We start from the raw sequence: 24,246 nt of genomic DNA, 5'->3' as shown, positions 1-24,246 counted from the left end.
TAAGAAATGGAAAGGCGCCGGTACAAGTGAGAGTACACACACAAAGGCCGGTGAGTGAAGGATGCTTATGGCATTCAGATCCTCTGGAAGGAATAACTCTATTTTTCTGACTTATATGGACCACTTTATAAACATAAGTCATTTATCTCTCTTTTCGAAGGGGTAATTACAATTAAGTGTGTGAGAGGGGAAGGAAGATAGGATGAGTTCTTCAGCAGACCTTGCCCCTAAGGTTGCCATTGAAGAAACAAAGACAGGACATTGGGGAAGATAGATGGGCTGGGGCTGGATAGCTGACCTGGATGTCACCTCACCCTCACTTACCAAGGTCCATGCTCTTTGAGGCTTTCAGATTCATAGCTTCGGGCTGCCTGGCTGGTGTCACAGATCCAAAGTTGATGTGCGGATCTGGAAAATATACTGCCGAATCCACCCCAGAGCTGTGGAAAGAAACCATATGCTGTATTTGGGTTTAGAATGTAATCTCTCTCTCTCTCTTTGGTTTAAACGAAGCAGTTCTCCTTACGAACAGAGCCCCTCATCACTTTCTTTGCAGCTCACAACCATGCATTTTAAACCAATTCTTGACTCTCAGGATTCTTTTTTGAGATGTAGACACTCTATTTTTATACACTTTTATCAGATTCTACGATGTAAATAAAACATTCTCTGGCTAATATTGTGTTTTCTTCACTGATTTCCACTAATTGGGATCCTGCTGTACAATATATAACTTGAAGCGTGTAAGGCGAGCCTGGGACACTCTGGCACGTCAAAGGATGTCACCAGGCATTAGCAGAGCCTAAAAGCAGGTCAAGAGAGTTCTGTGAGCTAAGCATGCCCTTCCTTTCAAAACAAGTGAAAGGGTGTATCCTTTAGAGAAAACCATCTTGTTGAATGACTGATGACTGCAGTGGTTTGATTTTCTTCTTTTTTGGGGGGTCTATTTTCTAAAACGAATGTTAATGCTGAGCAAATAGTCTGCTCATCAATAATACCAAAAGGGAATAACAGGAAAAGCACAGTTGACAATTTAGACACTAGATACATCAAATGTCCATTATAGGCTTCCTAGTACTTGCAGTCAATCTCAAAGAATGCTATCTCTGCTGAATATTGTATTTATTTTGCTTGAGGATGGAGGGGATTATATAAGGGAATTACAGACGATGCCTTATTTCTTGTTCTGGAAATAAATTATATTTATGTGTTTTTAATAAATTAAATTACAGCCACCTTCTCCCTTGGTACTCTTGTATGTTTAGAAAGTAAATATGATGGCTCATTTCAACATAACTTTATCTGAATCTTAAATGCAGTGAAAATTCAAATCAAGTACCCTTGGTCAATTTGAAAGTACTGATGCTGAGTTTTTCAAACAATTGGGATTTGACACTATAAATAATACAACAATCCCCTACCCCCCAAGAAAAAAAAACAATTATGAATGAGAGACCTTCTAAAATGTATAGGGGATCTTGGTTTCTTAACCAAATATACCAAAATAGGTGTAATCTTTTCTTGAAACTCGTCGTGGATATTTAATATTGCCTTGTGGAAATATTAATATTAATATGTAGCTATAATAATATTGCTAAATGAATGAATGAACCTCTGTTTTTGTAATATAGTAGGTAGATTAAAGACATATCTGTGGTAGACAGCATAGCACAGCGCTCAAGAGCACAGATGCCAGAGCAGGTCTGACCAGTTCTAAATCCTGGCTCTGCTACTTACTAGGTAGCTGTGGGGCCTGAGCAAATTACTGAACCTCTATGTGCTTCAAATTCCTTATGTATAAAATGGGTATAGTGATGCTCCCTGCCTCATAGGGCTGTTAAGAGATAAAATGAGTAAAGATTTGTAACGTAAGGAGAATAGTATGCGGCACAGGGTAGGTTCTGCAGAAGCATTTAGGAAACAAGTAGATCTGCTTTTCCTTCCCAAACAACCATAAGTTTCTGATGTTGGAGTTACCTAGGCTTTTACCAGTTTCTTTGCTTTCTCTGGTTTTTCAGCCTCTCAGTAGGCCTGTTACTAGAGGCCCTTCTCTCCTCCTATGGAGAAGCATAATGCTGTGTGATGGTTAGAGCCTTGGGCTGGACAGTGAGATGCCAGGGTGCACAGTAATAAAACTTAGTTTATAAAGCTGCTGGAAGAATTAACTACATTAATATGTGTTAAATACTGACAATAGTGCCTAGTGCACAAGAGCTCAAGAAGTGAGCTATTAATCCTTTTCTTTATTATTGTAGGTTGGAGTGGTCTTTGAATAAGGGCCTGAGGCTCTCTCCAGGGAAAAAAATTATACATGTTTGCATGACAATTTCTCAAGAAGTTGAAAGTACTCTTTAGAATTATGAAGGTTTTTTGGGGGGGTCAGGAGGGACTTCTTTCATGCTGTCTGGCTACATTCTAAATAGATAAAGCCACTGACGATGAAGTGGATTAAATGTGGTATCTAGTGACGGCAAAATATGCCCACTGTGAACAAAAATCCATGACCCACTAGGCTGTTGACACTGGCCTAGCATGATAGCAATGCTCTGATTGTTTCAGCCCATTTTAAAGACGAATTCTGAGCTGCTACTGTGAATACAAGCCTCCCCCTGAGCCTTGATGTTTAGAAGCACTTGCCTTTAAAGGTGTTAGCTGACCTTTTTTTGCACCTACTTTTTCATCCTTTGATCTCTTGTGATGATGTGGTTGTAGTGTCACAAAGACTCATGGCCTTCATAGCATCAGAGACTTTAAGAGCCAGAGGCATGAAAGGTCACCTCATCTAGCTCTTCATCTTAGAGATAAGACACTGGGGCCTGATAAGAGAAGGCTGATGTTCCAAGGTCACACACGCAGCTGGTCTGTGGCAAAGCCAGGACAAGAACTGTGGCTTCTTGAACTTTTCCCAGAGCCACAGGAACTTTGGCTAAAATGGTGACGAGCCATTTTATTGCTGACCCTGACTCCAAAGAAATCAAACCTTTCCCTATTGGTGCAGATTTGCTCTCTCTCTTATGCTGCTGACATCTTAGGTTATAACGCTTTTTGTTTCAATAGCATGGCGTGTACCATGAAATAAAGGAAAACCAAAGAGTCAATGAAAACTGATGCCACATGTTATAATGAAAGCCTTCAGGGAGGAGGTTTAGGACCAACATGTACATTCCTCATTAAAGATTAGGTCATACTGCATTTAAAGTCCCCGGCTCAAGGCAGACTATGGGAATCTACCCTACTGAGTAACACGCTTGTTAATCCACTTCATTGTTTTAGATTACTTTACCAACCTAGGTATTAACTGGCAAGTTAAGAATAAGAACTCAAGTTTCCTCAGACAGCTGGGAGACAATCATCCCAATTTCCATTTAAAAAAAGAAACAAATAAACAAATAAATAAATAAATCCCAAGGTGGCAATGCCACTTAATGCAATAACATTAAGTAAGAATCTGCCTGAGCAAAGCAAATTTTTTTGTAGTGCTGTTAAGATATAATCAAGGATGATCAAAGAAATAAAAAGCTGCTTTGCACATATACATGTAACAAATATTCATATACATACGGATATGTATATCTATCATCTCTATATCTCTTTCTCCATCTGTATACCTGAATATGTTCATTAAGTTAATCATAGTGACACATACATCTGCTACCATTACTTTGAATATGACCCAGGGTACACTTTGAAAACCTTTAATAGAAGGATCCCTCTTGCAAGGGTACAAAATGGAAATGAGCCAAAAACGGCTGATACCAGATCGGGAGATATTTAAGAAGGGCAGTGAGTGTAATATGAGACGTGGGATTAAAACCAATGCGAGCATATAATGCACTTAAATAATGAGTATAGTATTGAATTAGTTAATGTGGAAATATTTTAGACATGTTTTAAGTTAGACTAGTAAAACAGTTTGCAATTTTATGCTACATATTGAAAGTTTTTGAAGTGAGAGAGTGACACAATGATTAACTATACAATATGACATATTCTAATTTTGAAGGGACTTAGCTTGTGCTCATGGCTGAGTGGGCTGCAGAGGATGGATACTGTGGGAAGCTGGGAGTTGACAGCAGGCCAAAGGCATGTCTTAGATAAAGGCTGTGTTTTCAGCATGAACAACCAGGGAATCCATCAAACTGAAATGATACTCGATGTCAAATGATGCTGCATAATGAATAAATAAGGGTAGCATGAAACGTATACCGGTATCCTGAATGTGGTGACAAATCAGGAATGTGAAAGACGTATAAGACCCAGCCATGAATGTTCAAGAACTGTCTGAAATAAAAGCAGGGGAGGAAGGTTTTAAGGGGCATGCCAAAAATATTATGTCTCAAGTCTCAGGTGTAGGTGAATAGGCTTCCACAATCGGCTACTACGAGTGAGAGTAGATATAGGTTGTGTGTGTGTGTGTGTGTTTGTGTGTGTGTGTGTGTGTGTGAGAGAGAGAGAGAGAGACAGAGAGAGAGAGAGAGAGACAGAGATTGAGAGAGAGAGAGAGAGAGAGAGAGAGAGAGAGAGAGAGAGAGAGAGAGAGAGAGAGAGAGAAACGAGGGACAGAAATATGAGAAACAAGAGAGAACCAAGAGACAGGGAAATATGAACACGTAGAGAATAACAAATTATTATCTAAACTGTATATAAAATTCAATAATATTCTGTCTGCTGTTAATTTGCCCAAAACTGTTCCTACGATATCACAGTAGAAAATATATTTCCTTTATATTTATTTACTTTTTATTTAGACAAACATTTTCTAAACTTTTGTCTAATAATCACTGATATAATAGTACAAAAAAGTTCAGTAAATTCCTGATTTCATTTTGGTTCAAAGCATAGGCATCAAGTTTGATGAAATTTGGTTTTCATTTCTCATACAATACAGTTTTCTCCTTCACAGACTGGCTCTACCTTAAAGCACCACTTTTCCTTTTTAGAGGGCTTTTAACTATTTTGGGGTTTTTTGTTTGTTTGTTTTTTTGTGTTTTTTTTTTAAAGATAGGCGAGCCTCCCAGCATCTTTTGCTCAGCCATTTTGGATCCCTTCCAATTCTTCCTCCACCCCAAGTTTCACACATCCAAACCCCACTGCTGCTGGTCACCTAGGCAACGCAGCAGCTTGCAGGATGGAGCAGGTCACAGGATCCCAGGAGGGAGAGAGTTTCAGAGCTTTAGATTTGTTCCTTCCATCTCAAAAATGTTTTTGGCCCTGTGCCTTCGTCTCCAGCCATGCTACTCCTCTCTTCATTCAAGGCCTTCTCTTCTCTTGCCAGTCCCCAGTCTGGGACCTTGTCTATGGCTTCCTCCATCCACTCATCCTCCACAACGGAACTCGCTCAACTTGATATTGTCACCCAGGCTTGAAACCCTTCAGTGCTTCTCCACTGCTCTCCGGAGAAGCTTGCACTCACGGAGCCTGACAGACAATGTCTTTCCCATTGATTCTTCCCCCAGACACCACATGCTTGCTTCAGCCACACTGCACATACCGCATTTCCCTTGCCCATCACTTGGTTTTCCTAACCTAAATGCCCTTCCCACCCCTTCTCTGCCTAGTGAGTGCCTCTCTACTCTTCAAGCAACCATTTAAACACTGCTCCTGTAAAGCCTTCCATCATACCTGCAGGCAGAGTTAGTGGCCCATTCTTCTGGGCTCCAATAGCACTCTGTATCTAATGCTCAACAGGCTGCTTCTTAACTATCTGTGTGTCTGTCTCTCCAAGAGGAGACTGCATTCCTTGTGGGCAGGGACGCTGTCCAATCCATGTGAATACCTTCTGCAGTGCCTTAGCTCAGAGTTCTGTAAATACTTCTGAGTGGATGAGTGAGTGAATGAATGACTTAATAATCACACACATACTGTGGAACAGAAAAGAAGAATCAAGTCTCAGAAAATGACATACTTTTGATTGAAAGGAGATTACTGCTGATGTTTAAGAGAGCAGTTCCAGTAAAGCAGTAAGAACAGAAACCTAAACACACGGTCTCAGGGAAAAAGAGGGGGAGCAAGGAAGAAATTATTGTTTCAAATCATGTAATAAAGATTTACAACAGTGAGGGCCAACATAAGCTGATTTCCCAGATCATGGTGGCAAGAGCTTTACTGAAAAGGGAAGGGGGGAAAAATCTGTGGAGACATAGAAACTGCCAAAAAGGCGGTTGCTGATTCTGAGTAATTTTATCTCTGTGACATCTCTGAACTACCTCTCTCACCTGAAGGTTTCTCACCTGAAAGCCTCTCCCCATCCTCCTCAGCACAAGTCCTAGGACCTTTCACTGTAAATGCCTCAGAAGGGATCCAAAGAGCCTTTGGCATCCAGGGAGATGACCTAATCCATGTGACACACCACCTGAAATCTGGGTCGTATCTTACTACAGTCTGCTGAAACCCTACAATAAGATTTTACTACCTAATTAATAAAATCTGTATTTCTTATCCTTGCACTCCTGGCTTATCATCTGGCCAATTAGCCATGCTACAAATTGCACAAATCAACTTACTTCCCCAGCTCCATGCTATTCCTTCTACCCTTCCCTCTCCTTGAAATCCCCTTCCTTCCTGGGCTTACCTCATGTCCCTCTTCTATTCGTATTTTAAGGTTCAGTTCAAATGCCACTTTTCCCATAATGTTTCCCCTGCTCCTTTATCTGGAAGCATTCTCCTCTGCCTCAGATGACCAGAGAATTTTACCTATACCTTCTGGTAAAGATTACTTTGTACCTTGTGTTCTAGTTCTCACTTTTACCGACTAGCCTACCATCTTCTTGAGGGTAGGGTTTATATCTGACTCATCTTTGCACTGTCCCAACAGTTTTGCACATGTACACAGGATAAACACTAAAGTGGAATACACAAAATTATTTTTTCAATGGATTTTTAAATGCCACCAATCTGTGATTTTTGATTCAGGATTGAGGCAGGCAATGGAAATGAATGAAAACAAAATTAAATATGTCCAGATTTTCTTTCAAGAAGCCCCCAGAGATACTGACTGAGAACATTATTATGAGTATGAGTTTAGTTTGTGAAACTGTGTTTGTGTAAGATAGCTGACTTCAAAAATGTAGAAACCAGGGATAACTATAGGTAAGCTTCTAGCTAATAAAGTTAACTATACTCTTGTTGTGTTGCTTTATTCTTTAGCAGATTGTAATGAAAAGTATAATAGGAATAACACCAGCATTGCTGCAAGAAAAATAAAAAAAATTTCACAGGATTATCATGGGACATAGAATGGAATAAAATGCACAGTTTTTTAACAGCCATAATAAATATAGAAAATAGCAAAGGGGCAATTTAATGATTTTTACAAGTCATCAGAAGAACAAAATCTATGAATTCCACTAGTCAAATAGTGTGTATGCTTAGTAAATCTCTGTCTCTCTCTCATGCTTGTGTGATTCTAAAAAAATATTGATTTTTTTTTTTTTTGGTTTGTATTACAGAATGGATATAATATTGGGCATTCTTTTCAATATTTTAGATTATATATGGTGTTGCTTTAACTTTTGAGATTCCATTAACTTTCTTGGAACAGCTATTTTTAAAATACCTTTAGGGCTTGCCAATTACAAATGAAGAAAAAAAAACCTAAGCTTTATGTCTTCTCAGTTTTGTTTTATACCTTCCCATATAACTTTCTTTGAGTCCCACTGTTCTAGTTTTTCACTGCAAAAAAAAAAAAAAAAAAAAAAATCAATAATTTTCTTAAATGTTTTATAATATATGATGAATCTTAACAAATTTCAGGAAGCAAAACACGAACAACCTAAGTTATTAGCTATGAGAAGCTTTGACTGGAAAGGAATTATATGAGCTTTCCATTCTGGAAACAAATAGAGATAAAATAAGGTTTCTGGGTTTTCCCTGAAAACCATAACAAGGAACATTTATGACGTATCATTTTATCAATACCTGTGGCTGTAATCTTCAAGGCCCAATTCCAGAATGGGATGTGGTGGTGGAGAAGGTGGGACTTCACTCTCGCCCCATCCGTCACTGGGAGGCAAAGGCTCTATAAACAAAGAACAAATGCAGCTGTTGTAAACTGGAGGCAGAACTGTTCAGTGCTTGGTTTGGTTTCAGTTCATCTCTCAGACTCAATTTTCACCAACACATAAGCAAACCTTGAAATAAATACATCCTCATATGGAACTGAAAGATTTGTATGAGAGCTAATGCAGCCTGTACAAACTAAGCCTGCTAATATGTTTTTATGCTGCTGACCTGCTGGCAACCCCTGGCAAGTCCATGCATCTTGACTACCTTTTCCAACCTAGGACAGGCTGAAACATATTCATTACTTGTGATTTGTGGAAGATTAACAAAGCTATTTCTTTTATGACACCCTTTTTTGTAAACAAGACTCTATAATGAATGCTCTGGATTACATGGTGATTTAAACATTTGCCTTAGTGACAAAATTATTTAAAAAATCATGAGCTGCAGTATATCTACTCACCATTTATACACAGTGGAGGGAGAAAATACTCTTTGTATCTGTATCATAATGGAAACCCTTGAGAGCAAAAGACTAGGTCTGAAACCTGGTTTTTCCACCCACTAAAAATGTATACATTTTCAATCTATTGTATATAAAAATATAGTCATGTATCCTGAATATTACTACAACTTATAACAAATAAGGTTGGTTGAGAACTATTCATGCATCACACATTGTGCTAAGCATTATGTATGTTATGTCATTGAATGCTCATCATTAATGACGATGTTAACTAATATGTAAAAAGCATTAGGGAGCATCCTGGTTAAGAGTACGGTTCATTGAGAAATGCTGAATGCTTTCAATTATGGCTCCTAAGGCTGTGTAAACTTGGGAAAAATGCTCAACTTCTGTAAGTCTTGGTTTTTAAATCTATAAAGTGGGGATAAGAATACCTTTATTGGAGAAGTATAAAGATTACATAAGATGGTGCATATTCAAGCAGTGATTTATAAATGCAAAGTGAGAATAAGTACAGAATTATTATTCTATACATCATAAATTCTACCATGTATTTATTATAGTGAGATATTTGGTAAAAAGTGGACCCTACATGTCCCTGATTTCTGGAACAAGAAAAAAGTCTCTGTCTTTGAAAAATGCTGCTGGTAACAGAACGTGCTTTGTTGACTTGCCCACAAGCCAGGTTTGATGGTGAACTTTCATGTGTCAACTTGCCTGGGGCATGGGGTACCCACATATTTGGTCACACATTATTCTGTGTTTTTTTGAGATTTTGGTGGGGATGAGATTAACATTTAAATCAGTAGACAAAGTAAAGCAGATTGCAGTCCCTAATATGGGTGGGCCTCATCCAATCAGTTGAAAGGCCTGAAAAGAACAAAAAGGCTGACCTTCCTCTGAGTAGAAAAGAATTCTTCTTGCCTGATGGTCTTCAAACTGGGACATCAGCTTTTTCCTGCCCTTGAACTCAAACTTAAATATCAGCTCTTCCTGGGTCCTGGCCTGAAGACTGGAACTACATCATTGGCTCTCGTAAGACTGCAGCTTGCCACCTCACTCTCCATTGGTTCTATTTCTCTGGAGAACCTTGATGAACATACTAGGCAAGAACTTGATTCAAGCTCTGCCCCAGGGACTAGTATAAAATGGAGGTGGTTCTGTAACAGTGCTACATGTCCCTGAGAATGAGGCTTGAAGCAGCGATCTGATAAGATGCCCAGGGTACAGAGGCATGAAGAACAAAGGCAGCCAGCATTGTCCCCCTGCAATTACCCCTTCCCCCAGTCATTTGGTAACATGGTAGCTGTCAGGCAGCCAGAGACCGGCTGAGAGAAACAGAGCAGAAAGATGGCAATGTAACCTGGGGACCAGGGACACACTGGGACATCTTTTCTGCTGGCTCTCATCTCTCTGCCCTCAACTTCTCAGTCCATCTTCCACACTGGTGGTAATCGTAGCTGTGACCATGTAACTTGCCCACTCAGAAACATTTCAGTTGCACACAATTATCTACAGAATAAAGGTCTGCATCCCTGGCAGCCAACTTCATCTCCTGTTATACATTAGCCACCCAGGACTCCTTACTTACTGTTGCCCAACCACAAGTCTGGGCTCTCCTGCCTCAATGTCTGTGCTTATATAATTGCAAAACCCACACTACCCGCCAAAGTTCCACCCTTTTCCCAACAGCCACCTCGCATATCACCTTCTGCATGAAACCTGCACGGCGGCTCTGGGATCTGTCAGTACTCTCACAACAGTGGCAGAGGACGCTGGTACTCACACTATTTGCACTCTTCCTTTCTTCCTGGGCACATGGACATACCCACGATGCCATTGCCAGCCCTCTTTGTACCTAGACTAGCTCTGGCCATAGAATGTGAATTACTATGGTGAATGTGATTCCCCGTCTCAGTGTGTAACAAAGGGGGTGCCTATCTTCTCCCCCTTCTCCCCCTTTCCCTTCTATCCGCTACAGGCACAGGTCGAGGAGGTGCTAAAAGATGGCCCAGCTACTACTGGAAGGAGCCCAGGTCCTCAATCATTGCATGGAGCACAAGCCCCTCCCTCCTGCTGCCAAGCCTCACTGGGCTGTGGTATCAGTAAAAAATATGCTTTCACTGATTTTATCCACTGACGTTTTGGGTTTATCTATTGATATTATGGACAATAACTCCTGGATAACATTTATCACATGCTGCTTTTGCAAGGAGTTACCTATTGACCTGTCATCTATGTTTATTTCTCTTACTGGACTATAGATAACTTCCTTCTGGTCTCCCTCTTTCTCCTCTCCCGCCTCTTCTTTAGCATCTTCTCTGGCCACTTCTAGTTTTATTACAATCATTAACTTTAATTTTTATTTCATTCACGAACAATCTATGTGTTTCTAAAGTAGTGATAGGAACACAAAGTAAATATCTTTGTTGACAATACCCTAGGTACATTTTTAAACAATATATTCAGATGCTGTATGATTCATATATATGTATATATATGAATGCTGAACAGTACACACTCTAGCACTCTAGTCACTACTCCATTGATGACTAAATGACTCTTATTTTTATCAACATCTTTTATTGTGGTGACTTGATTTACAGAATCCATCCTTCCAGGACCAGATCCGGAGAAAAAAAGGGGTGGGGGAGGTAAAGGAAATTGTGACTTTGGACAAGGGCTCAGGGCAAGTTATGGCCCTGATCCAAACTGGCCCACCGTCTGGTTTTGTACCTAAAGTTTCATTGAATGCCCATTCATTTCCGCACTCTCTATGGCTGCTTTTGCGCTACACTGGCAGAGTTAAGGTGTGGTATCAGAAATTCTATGGCCTGTGAAGCCTAAAATATTTCCTGTCCAGCCCTTCACACGCAACATGCGCTGACCCCTGCTTTGGACTATTCTGGTGGACACTAACAGCATTGCATTCATCTTTACATCCCTGATCGTGTATTCTGCACAATGGAGGTATCCAATAAACATCAGTCAAATTGAAAAGTATAATTCAATTTCTGATGACCACTATAGAGGTAGTGCCTTACATGCTATGGAGGGGTGCACACATGCTGCTTCCCAGGAGGAGACGCATTAGGAATAATTATACTATTAGATGTCTTCTCAAAGGACCACAGGGAACACAGATCCTGTGGGACAGACCATAGAACCAAAACATTTGATTTGGGGTAGGGATGAAAATCTTAAAGGAGACCTCAGTGGGTCTCCTAGGCAGACTTGGGGGGCAATGGGTGAATGAGGAAGGGGCTGGGTTGCCGTTGACCTGAAACGGAGGGGAAGCAGGAGTAGGGCACAAAAGGGGAGATGAGAGCCATGAAAGGAGAGATAATAACAAACCAGAGGCGAACTGCGCTTAGGTTATTAGTTGGCCTGGGGTGAGATCTTCCAGCAAGCTTCTTCAGAAAGTGCAGTGTTGGTGGACTTCATTACCATTCAAATGCTTAAAAGGATTTTACAGTAACCCCCTGAGACACAAGCTCCATCCTTATTTCCATCTTGGAGTACCATATTGACTTTGCGGACGGCATTGCTAGCAATTCTACAACACAAATGTCAATTTTATGGTGTTACAATTTCTACAAACATTTGTTCTAAAAATGTCTTTTCTGTGTAACAGCTTGACAGGAATATGTATGCATAAAAAGAAATAACCATGGAATCGTGGGTGGTATGTACTATTATTATAAAAATAGATGGAACACAGCATATCAACATTGGATTTTTAAATATACAAAGGAAAGGAAAAAGGGAAGGGAAAAAAATTTAATGTTTTGGCTGTAACAGTTCCACTCTTCACTAGACATTACATTTTGTCAAGTCAATTTTGTTTTTCTAAAGACACTCCTTAAAATATTTGGTGGTGGCGAGTCAACACTCACTCAGGTTTCATGAGTCTCTTAGTGGCCTATTGCCACCTCTCATTTATCTGAGACTCAGGAACTCTCAACGGTTCTCAGAATTTAAAATGTTATTAATATTACAAAGAGGTGATGATCATGATATTCTTCTCCAGTATCATGTTTATAAATTCTGTTGTTTATATATATTTTGTCTCTAAGTCAATAAGCTTATATGAAAAGTAAGATAATTTTATCTACTGGCCTCTTACAATTAAAATTTAATGAGTCAATACTTTGATAGGTCTAATTCTTGTAACTGAGTATTTTAGCATATCCACAAGGAAATAATAACAGTAGATTTTCTCTGTTTTTTAAGAAATAAAGTTTATTGAAGTCACTTCTTGAAAGAACTAGATTTTTTATGTTTACCTTAGAAAACTGAGGTCAGGGGCGGGAGAGTAGTAGGTAGCTGATTTGCATGTTTTTTTTTCCACTGGTGTAAAAATTGTTCTACCTGTCTGTGTCTCAGGAGGAAGAGGATAGACAGAATCTCCCAGTGGTTGTCTGTGGTCACTTGTGTCTAAAATACTCTAGCTGTTCAGTGGCAATACAAACTATGAACAATTCTACTGAAGTCCCAAAGTATTGTTACATTTTGTTTTTAGCTTGTGTTTTGAGTGGACTTCATTATTTAAATCTTTTTCTAGGTGTACTCTTATACTTGATATAGTTCTATAGTTTCATTATTTTAGCCTTTGCTATCCTTTCTAGAGATATTATCAATAACCTTGAGTATCTCAATGTTCTCTAAAAATATGCTGTGTAATTATCATTTCAGTATTGATATTTTATAGGTAAAGAAAACGAAACATGGTAGGAAGTAACATGCCCAGTGCTCCTTTGGATGTCACTGGTGTAATTTGGAATGAAACCCTGAATTTGGATTGTCACCAGACCACATGTTGCTTGAGAAATAAATTCCAATCTAATTACGTAAAGGCTAGATATTTCAATACAGATGCCAATGTTTTGATCATTATATGTTCATGGTAGAGAGAAGGCTGTTCTAGTCTGTGGAAAACTTGCTGTTCCCACCCCAGATTCTCCTGCTATTTAGATTTAAAGTCTCAGAAGGAGAGCTTGCTTTGTTCACAAAATTTTTAGTTTTTTTCTTTTTTTTTTTAAGAAGAAAAGAGGCATTTCTTTATCTGATACAAAGTAAAGTCAGCTTCTAGTGGACACTCTTAGTAAGAGGTGAAAGGACTTCAACAGTTTCAAGGAACCAGTGTAAGAACCATGCTGTGGTTCAGGGAATGAACTTGAGTCAGAGAGGCAGGACTTGAATCTCGTCTCTGCATGGGTCAAGTATGCGGTCTTTGGTTAATGTACTTTCTCTGACTTTCTATTTCTTCATCTGTAAAATGAGACTAATAATATTACCCATTTCAAGTGTGCATGTAAATTGCTTAACACAGTATCTAACAGACAGTAAACACTTAATAAATAAATGGTCACAGCTGTTGCTACTACTGTCACTAAAATGGAGGAATTCAGAGGGAAAAAACATCACATTTTGATGAAACAATTTAATCTAGAGGAACCTCAGGTTCACAAGTCTGTTCTGATGGAGTAATCTCAGAGTTTAGAAATTGTTCCCACATAGTTAAATTTTGGTAGTATCTTAAGTGTAAATAAGGGACTGATTACATTGACACTACCTCTCTTCAATAGGCCACTGGATGTGATGCTGTAGCATATTCAGCGACATAGTAAGGTGTTCATAATGTATTATTAATTTAAAACGCAATTTCTTAAACATTATGTCTAGCATATTTCATTTTCATTTCACTTTATATACACATATTTTCATGGAGGAAAGACTTGAAATATATGCATTAAAATGTTATTGATTAGTATGTTTGATAGAAGTATGGCTAATATTAAATTTTTTTATTGCTTTTCTCTAAATTTTTTTGTAATGAACACGTACTGTTTTTACAATACAAAAATTAAAATTATTAAAGAAAGAAGATGCAGGGGGAAAAAAAGGAATTTTCTCGGTGACCTGAAATACCAATTTTTGGAAAAAAGAAAAGAAAGTCCAAGTTTTATACATCTAGAGCTCGACTAGAAATGTGATCCCTATGTAGCAGATGATAAGGGAAAGACAGTTCAGTGAGACCATAACAAGAACATTCCAACTGTCACACAGTTCATGGTACTTACCACACTCATCTTAGAACCTAGCATAAATCTGTGAATCGTGTTATGACCGTTTTATGGTTTCACACTAGTCTGCACATTTTTTAAGTTTAGTGGTTATTTATATTTCTTAACTTCCAATATTAAACCATTGTACAAATATATATAATAACAGTTTGCCCTTTTGTTTCTCCAGGCATGGTTTGTTTTATACATAACCGTCCATGTTTCGGGCATCAAGCATAGAACTGTCACTTCAACTGGAGGCAATGCCAGGAATCTGCTTCACAACTTCTGAGTCAGCTCTCCCACTCCATTCGTTCTCAGTGTTCATGACTCAGAATAACAAAGTCTGTACTTTGTTTAATTAACTCCCCTTTGTTCCTTTTTTTTCCTTTCTTTCTTTTCAATAAAAACATACTGTGTTTTCTCACACCATTTGCAGTGGATGAAAATGGACAGACCCTTACCTCTCTGTTTGTCTTGTGGACCGTAAGTGCCAAACGGATGCAATGTACTATTTTCATTTCTCCTGGAGGTGGTTACAGCGTTTTGACAGTTCTCAAAGCACGGCTTAGAAAACGCCCCGCATTCTGCAGGCTCCTAACGGATAAAAATAAAAATTGTATTTGCTTTTTTAATATGTTCCAACTTGATCACTGGAAGCAAAGCGAAAGAAGGATCGATTTATGAATAATCTTTCAAGAGTCTATCACTCATAAATCTTCAATTGTGGGAAATCAAAATGGCTTTCTCAGTTAAAATGTCTTCGAATATGAAACAAAATAAAAAATTACTGACAACGTGGTGCTAAGGATTAGGAGTGCTGATAGCCAACACAAAAGAGGATTAACTTTATTATTCTTTCCCCCCACTTACAACTGGCTTCTTTCAAATTTTCCTCCGTTTGGGAGTACAGCTTGTGGCAGTGTCAACACGAGCATACAGTTCATGCCAAGGGTGTTTCTCTGCCAACCAGCTGGTTCCTCGCTCTCTCTCCCTTGGCGACTAAGTGCATATGCTCTAGGACAAGTCAGAACCCAAGCCAGCTTGCCACGGAAATGCCATGAGTATGTCCCACTGCAGACACTAGGTCTTTTTGGCCAGGAGCTAAAACAAACTGCTGTGACAATGCCAGGCAGTGGTTCTCCTGAGATATTTTTGTCATTTTTGTCTTTTTTTTTTCCATATTCCCCCTCCTATGTTGCTTTTGACAGTCTGTAAACAAATTCAGTTTCCTTAAAACCAGAATAACACTCCCATGGGCCATGTTCCACAGGTGCAGGAGAGGGAATAGGAGGGGGCTGATTATAGAGAGCTATTTGTTCAAGAGGATTGGGGCACAGAGAACTGGGTTTCACTATTGCTCGTATTACGTGTCTTTCTAACAGATTTCAAGGAAGGCATTTGGAAGCCATCTCATGGCTGTGCCCTTGACTATTTGTGAGACGAGCATGCCACAAACAAACACTGATCTGATCCCCAAAGCTTTTTCCTTCTTCAAAAAGCATTTGGCTCAAACCATGCATTTGAGTTATACTTTCCTCTTTAGTTACAAATCCTCCGCATCCTGCTAGTTATACAAAATATTGAAAACATTCCACTTATGCATTCTTAATAATTAAAATGTTTTCAGTTGCTGAAGGTCCGTTAGCTTTTCGTCAAGGCTTGTAACACTTTTTCCACACTCAGTGTTTCCATACCTTTTGCTTCTGTACTGCTAGTTGAACCAAGACTGGTACTCAGGCAAACTATTTTAAAATTAAAGCTGGGGCCCTGGTAGCAGGCGAGGCAGGACTTACCTTGCATGGTCTTGTGCTTTGACTTGACAACAAGAACAAAACATTTTTTCCCCTATTTTCCCAGCTCTTTGATAAATGACACAATCGATATCCCAACAAGTGATCAGTAAGCAGCCTAATTAAAGCATTCAGCCTGTAAAATAGAGCTGTCGTGGGCCCCTCCATTAGTGTCCCAACCAATAAAAAATATAATGGATTTTAAAACATATTCTGCTTCTACCAAGATGAACTTGCAGCAGGAAGGGAAATGTTTTGGGGAAGGGGAAAGAAAAAAAAAAAACAGGTCATAACCCATTTTTTAATACCAAGTCTCCAGGCTCAAATAGAATTACAATTGAACCTCAAGCTCATCCTTTGAAAAACATGTTTCTGTTTAAAATGATTTTGATTCAATCAAGGGCTCATTATGTATTCTTCAGGAGGTCCTCATCAAAACTGTTTACGTAGCTTGTACATCTGGGTAATGTGGGAAAATACCCCAACAACTATATATTTTGACTTTTCTTAAGTAGCTTCTTCAATTTTTTTTTTTTTTTATATCAATATAAGGTTCGAGTAACTGTTTTGGTATTCTTGCCAAGTCTAACTAATTGATTTGCCTGAATGTATGAGCACTGCTGAGACCTTTTTCTAGGTTACAGATGCTTTTTTATTGTACCTGAGGGTGACTGCTGTTTCACAGGAGAATATACCAAAAACATGAGCACACAACATACGCATTGGCAGAGTAAAACACAGATTTGGGAGATCAAATAACTGCAGATATTTTTTCCTGCAATTTAATAAGGATTAGCTATACATTAAGCTGCTGTCTTTATAAGAAAAAAAAGCTCTTTAATCTTTATGGGTACCACAGAGATTCTCAATAGCTGAGAGAGTCAAATGCCTGCTTATACCCCCTGGAAAGCATGTAAATATTAAGAAAACTAAAAATAGATCTTGTTTAAATGTCCTCATAAAGATTGCTTATTGTCCCATTTCTTATTCCCAATTGATTCCCTAGTGAACTATATTAACAACACATTTCTGAGGATGCGCAACAAACTGAAACTTTAGTACTTTCTTCTGATGGTATAACTGTCAACCCACTTCAGAGTATGAGAATTAAAATGAAAAAATCCGTAATAAAGGAGAATGAAAATGATAAAATGTCTCAACTAGATGAGCCAAAATAGAGAACTCTTATCCACTAAGCATTTATATGTTTTAGAAAAAGACAGGAAATTAGGGAAGATGAGAGGTAGGGGGCTAACTAACTCTTAACAACCATATTCATTTTTTTTTTTTTTTTTTTTTTTACTGCACAGGTATGGAACTCTACAGCAGTGTCCTCCAGACTTCTCTCTTAGTTGAGGTATCTTTGCTCCAGTAAATCTAAGTGACACTGAATACACAGCTGCACAGACAGGCCATCCTCCACACCCATCTCCAACGACTAGGTTCTATGAAGTCCTAGGGCTCTGGAGTAAGAACCAAATTAAACCAGAAAGGAGCCAATTCCCTCATGGACGGAAGCAATAAATAAAGGTTTTATAACTACTATGTACATAAGTAAAATCCGTTAAATATTCATGGAAGCCTCTCTGTCACTTAAGCAGACACAAATGTTGAAATAGAGTTGGCTCATTATATATAGTCTCCAGTAATTGGCCAATTTACATTTATTTAACATTTACAAGGTTATGTATAGAAGAGTAACAAGGTGCAGTTACTTCTTTCCAATAGCTGATAATATAACAAAGTAAGATGCAGTTTATATTTACTATTGTAGCTTACCCTCTCAGATGAAGTAGGTCTCAGATGCAACTTTTATTCATTCATTCAACCATATTTATGAAGTGTGTATGATTTGGTGGGAAATGAGGATATATTAAGGGACAAAACAGACAACAGTACCTGTCCTCTACAAGTACCCAGTACTCAACAATGTATGTCTTTACATAGCCAAAAAAATGACCAGCCTGGGATTTTAACTCAAGTAATCCAAAATTCTAGAGCCCCTGCTTTAACAACTATGAGTCCCGACTACCTTCTTTTTAAATTTATTTTTTTATTAAATATATTGGGGTGACATTGCTTAATAAAATTATATAGGTTTCAAGTGTACATTTCTATAATATATCATCTATATATTGCATTGTGTGTTCACTACGCAAAGTCAAATCTCCTTCCGTCACCACATATTTGACCCTCTTTACCCTCTTTTAACTTTCTTCCTCCCCCCTTACCCTCTAATAATCACAGAACTGTTGTCTGTGTGTATGATTTTTTGTTTGTCTTGTTCATTTTTGCTTTCCTTAACTACTTTCTACTCTTGATAATTTGAAAATACTTATATTCTTCTAATTTTTAAATTGAACTTCTTAAAATCAATATTTTATATTAGCGTCTTTTTAATAGCATTCTATTTTAACTTTGCATATTATTGTATTACACAAACATTTTTCCTTAGAAAATATATGTTTGATTTGTTGATATTTTTATTAACTCTTAACTACTACCAAATTTTTTCTTCTTGTCTTTTCTTAAAACAATTTTTAGGAGTGTTTAATAATTATTCTTCATGTGTAAGAGAAAATAATGTTAATGTAACTGTATAATATAATTATATAATTGTGTAGTATAATAATATGATTATATAATATAAATATAATAATTGTAAGGGAAATGTTTATAGATATTAGCATTCAAGAATATTTTTTGCTTATACTCATGTGTAAGTAAAAATATTCCTTACATTAAAAATATCTATAAAGAAATCATGATAAAAGATTTCAAGAATATTTAATTTAAAACATTTATTGTTTTATGCAGCTTGCTTAACAGATCAAATTTTAAATTAGTTAAGTCTCAGTTCTGTACTATCCACATGTATATTATGGGGGGAATCTAGACATCTGACTACATGATAACAATCTTCACATTGAGAATTGTACATATCTGATGAAGAATTTTCTAAGGTAGAGAGATACTGCTAGCATGTCATTCAAAAAGTATAGAAAAATGTTACATACTTTAATAATTTATTATGTGAATAAAGCCTTATTCATAAAGTCCAGAGCTTTAGGAATTTCTGGGAGAAAAAACCTAGAAAATATGGACCTGTTACATTTGATAAATTACTTACTTTATATGCACATTTTTACACCTTCTAGTTATGCCTAAAATATACAACCACCTGTTCACCACATAAATCCATCAGAGCCCTTCTGAGGCATATTTTTCCAATTTTAGAATCAGTATGAGTCTAGCTACCATACTAGCGATGGAAGTTTGCATATTCAGGTGGCCATTTGGGGAATTTGCTGAGGGAAATAAAGATTTGCATCACCTCCATCGGTCTCTCTGGCCTCCTCAGAATCACCAACTGGATCATCCCTCGTATGTTTCCTTCCATGGACATCGATCGCCTAAGTGTTTCCATAGCTTCGTGGTTGGACTTTCCCAAAAGAGATTCCCCATTAACTGCAATCAGCTGGTCATTCATCCGCAGACGACCATCCTAGGGCAGAGGAAAGAAAAATAGTATTAAGTAAAGAAATGAATGATGATGACAGCTGGCTTGTTAAATATGAAAAAAAAATCAGCTATTAGGAATGATTTATTTTCTATGGACGAGAAAGGTTCTGGAGCTCATCAAATAGTCACAATATGAACAATAATGAATTCTGTGAAAGTATTTTTTAGACATCTTAAAGTCCTGAGATGCAATAATTTAGACATTTGCATCTCTTACCTAAATCTTTGGCAAATATGCTAACCTGGTCTAATTCTGCCATTTGTTCTGACAGGGGCCATGTTGTTGACTTAAGGAAAGAGGGTTAGGAAACAAAAGGAAGTGGTCATATCGCTTGAAACAAGAGTTTGCATTTTCAGGCTCACAGAGACATCATGCTTAAATATTGTGTGCTTGACAGTAGCATGTCTCCTGATATCGTTGCTAGCTCTACTGAACAGTGCTGAAAAAAAAAATTCTCATGTAATTTTCTCTAACACAACCAAAAGTTGTTAGTCTGCTAGTCTGCAAAAGAATACAGAGGTGGGTAGTGAAGGACTAATTTGCTATTATGTCTTCTGGCAGAAAAGCTTGAGAAAGGGGATTGTCAAACTTTTTGCAAGAAGGTTCTGACTGATGAGTCCTTTTACCCAGCATCTCCAGGAGGGAACAGAACCTCAGAATGTAGATAGGCAGCCCAGACTCTGGTCTAACTCAATTCTAGACACCAGTCATTTTCAGCCAGAAGTCTCTCACACGTGAGCAGTAGCTAACAAATTGGGATACCAGCTCTGCCGACAAAAGAACTTAAGGGGACCATGGTGTATCTCCCCAACAGGCAGCCTGGAGGAAAAAATGCTTAAAATGTAGACACTTATACTAGGGACATTATGTCTAATACCTGTTTCACACTAGGATAGAAAGTTCTTGCTATGAGACACCGAGGCACTTCTAGAAATATTATGATACAGCTGTTGCTAATAAATTTAAGAAAAATAACAGTAGGAATGTATAACAACTTACACTCCCAGAGATTTTCTTCCCCTTAATTATCTCAAGTGATTTTCACAAAACTCAAGAAGTAGATTAATGTTTTTATTGACATATTTACAGATAAGGAAACTGAGGCAGGGAAGTAATGTAACTTGCCCTAGTCCACAAAAGCAAGTCAGAGACAAACAGACTCAAGTTCAGGTTTCTTGTCTCTTCAGTCTTTCTACTACAGCTCCCTGCTACTCCTCTCTAGACTGCAACTGTACAACACTAAACTAGGGAAAGGGAAATATTAAACAGTCTTTGCGGTTACAAGTGTCTGCGATCCATGCTCAAGTCAACGGAATGAAATGCGAAAGAAAAACTTCCTCAAGAAAGGAGAAAACCAGACATACAATGCACAATAGGACCAACCCGATAGCTCTGGGAGAGAAATCATGTGGACAAGTTGATAAGCTTTGACTAATGCAGTAGCAGATGGTCAGAGGAAGTTCCTCTGCTGACAGCGGAGAAAGGGTGAGCGGTGAAAGCTGCTCTGGATGGTTAATGCCCTCCGGGAGACGCAGTGCGCATGCCGCCTGCTGGACAGGGTGGTGGCCACATAGGAGTGCGGAGGCCACCCAAAGGAGCACACGCCCACCCGATGAAGACTCTGAGATGGCAAGGCAATGGGATCGATAGAGAAGGGTGTAAAATCAGAGCTGTGCAATGTCTGAGTCGACTGCTTCAATGGACCATCTTCTCTCCCTTCTTCTTGTTTTCCCACTCCACTTAACCTTTACCCTAATTTGGAGCAAATTTGGAAATGAGATTTACAGGAAAGGCCAAAGAAAGAAAGAAATCTCTTACAATATTATTGACTAGATTCCCTATGCTATACTTTACAATATCGTAATAACTATGTAGAGTGCCAGGTGGGTACTAGGCTTATCAGGGATCACTTTGTAAATTATATAAATGTCTCACCCCTATGCTGTACATCTGAAAACATAAAATACTAATTGTCAATTGTAATTGGAAAAAAATAACACTAAGAAAAAGAGAAAGAAATCTCTTTATTTCTGTTATCTAATTTTGAGTGAGGCACATAAACAACTAAGATTAAGTTTACTGGAAATGGGAGTAAAACAAAAACAATCTTAATGGTGTAGCCCCATGAAGTGAGACTCAACCTGAGAAATTACTCTACGTGTATTTTGGCATTTAATGGAAGGAGGACTATTGGGCTGAATCTTGAGGAGGAGGTTAGAAGGGTCATGAAAAGTCTTTTTAGGATGACAGGAGGCAGATGTGTGGTTTTTAAAGTGGAGGAGGAAGCAGAAGAGTTGGATCAAGATCCTAGCTCTGTTCCCAGGAAATGAGGTCTAATGCTGGATCTGTAGAGGCCTAGTCTTGGCAGGACACCTCATCCTCTGTAACAGGAAGAAGATAAAGATTGAAACGTTATGAATATCTCTACAATGGAGGGAATGAAATCTGAGTGAGATCCCACCTGGTAACCTCCCGTGAACCTTCTCTGATGTATAGGACAAGGTCTGTGTGAAGAGAAAACTAAGAGACAGATAGACGTAAGAACATTTCTTTTGGTAAAATAATCTCTTACTAACAGGTATTAAGCACACACTCTTATTTTCAGCTCCATTCCGAGTCTCAAGCACGCAGAGCTACACTGAAACAGAACATGTTTGCTCTGTCCACGTCCCAAACAAAAAGGCAGGTCAGGCCACCATAGGGCAGCTGGGATTTTATTTTATTTTTATTAGGAGACATTCACATTCATTACAAGCATCACCAAAGAGCTGTGGGTGCGACAAAAATCCACACACACTCATTGTCAGGCTTGGCTGGTCTGTTGCTATTGGTGTATGCTTTTTTCTTTGTAAGATAAATGACGGGTAATTCCAATAATGGTGACGCCAGCAAGCACCATGCTGTCCTAACATTTAGAATATAATCACAGAATTTAGAGCTGGAAGGGCCCTTAGAGGTCATGTTGTCCAACCTCTTGTGTGTATAGATAAATAATGTGATCCCCAAAGAGGATGGGAAACCATTTATTGAACTCTTCTTAAGAGAAGCCACTTCCACATCCATTAGGACTTGCTCAGTTAAGGTCAGCGCTGGATCAGAATAACCCAAGTCCTGACTTCTCAGGATTCCCGATTCACTGACCATTCTGTCTTCTATATAGAAGGCAATGACTAGTCTCTAAAGAGCTAATGCTTCAAGAAAAAGGCCTTGCAAAAACAGAGAGGACAGTATGTTACCAGGTATTTCCTGGAAAAGAACCCTGTACAAAAGCCAGTCAGATAGCAAAAGATGTGAGATTAGAGATTGTGCTAAGGGATGGCAAGAGCCAGGAAGCAAACTAGAAGATGGAGAATAAAACCGTCTACCTATCTAGCTACATATATACTAGGGGGTGCCAAAAAAATGTATACCTATGACTTGTATTCATCTTTTGTTATTGGTATATATTGAGTATTATCATTTTTTTAAAGTTTATTGGGGTGACAATGGTTAGTCAAGTTACATAAGTTTCAAGAGTACAACTTTTCCCTTTCTTAAAATGTGTATACATTTTTTGGGCACCCTCTGTATATGCATATCTAGGTCTAGTCTTGATCTAAAATGAAGTTGATTCAATGCAGAGCTCATTACTCAAAATCATCAAACAGTCCTCAAAATTGTATATGTCTATTCCGCTTTGGAATAATTATAACAAGAAAAGCAGTTGTTTTACAGTTTTAGTTTTTCTGTTAATATTATGTTCGAATAAATACTTAGGCATGAGAATGCTAACTCTCATCAACTGATTTTATATAAGTGAATTTGACTATCCAGGGCGATTACTCAGTCATCTTAGGATATTTATTTCATTATAATATGGGCCATGCTTACATTTGCTAAAGAAAAAAACAAATCCCTTTCTGACTGAATGTTTGTATCTCCTCTCACCCACAAATTCATTATGTTGAAATCGTCATGTCCAACATGAGGTGATTAGGAGGTGGGGCCTTTGGGAGGTGATTAGGTCATGAGAATGGACCCCTCATGATTGAAATCAGTGCATTATGAAAGCGGCCTGAGAGAGAGGCCCCTGACTCCCTCCACCATGTGACGTACAGCAAGAAGATGCCTGTCTTATCAGTCTATCAACCCAAAGGGGGCTCTTACCAGGTAGTAAATCTGCTGATGTCTTGATCTTACACCTCAGCCTCCAGAACTGTGAGAAACAAATTTCTGTTGTTTCTAAGCCATCCAGGCTAGGGTATTTTGTTATAGCAGCCTGAACACTTTAAGTCACTTTCCTTCCTATTTTACTGCCATCAGACCCCTAACCAAAAAGTCAACAACTACATGCCGCACCTCTGGCAACCCCATCACCAACTCTATCCATCCCGAAGCTAGGAGGGAGTAGAGGAAGTT

At 38.4% G+C, this 24,246-nt stretch overlaps 1 protein-coding gene across 3 annotated transcripts in view; it reads right to left on the bottom strand.

Moving 5' to 3' along the window:
• Positions 1 to 24,246, bottom strand: part of PARD3B (par-3 family cell polarity regulator beta) — a 950,721-nt gene that overhangs the window by 363,161 nt on the left and 563,314 nt on the right. For all 3 annotated transcript variants that reach the window (XM_088794694.1, XM_019726886.3, XM_074340795.2), the window contains 4 exons: positions 19,660 to 19,830; positions 14,997 to 15,129; positions 7,918 to 8,017; positions 325 to 440 (listed from right to left, as the gene is read on the bottom strand). In XM_088794694.1, coding sequence (XP_088650820.1) covers positions 325 to 440; positions 7,918 to 8,017; positions 14,997 to 15,129; positions 19,660 to 19,830 — 520 coding nt within the window. The remainder of the gene's footprint in view (positions 1 to 324; positions 441 to 7,917; positions 8,018 to 14,996; positions 15,130 to 19,659; positions 19,831 to 24,246) is intronic.

Source organism: Rhinolophus sinicus, chromosome 17 (assembly GCF_057876585.1).
Source record: "Rhinolophus sinicus isolate RSI-liver-muscle chromosome 17, RSI-T2T, whole genome shotgun sequence".
Classification (NCBI taxonomy): Eukaryota; Metazoa; Chordata; class Mammalia; order Chiroptera; family Rhinolophidae; genus Rhinolophus; species Rhinolophus sinicus.
Note: the sequence above shows the minus strand (reverse complement) of the source record. Positions and strands in the feature narration are given on the sequence as shown.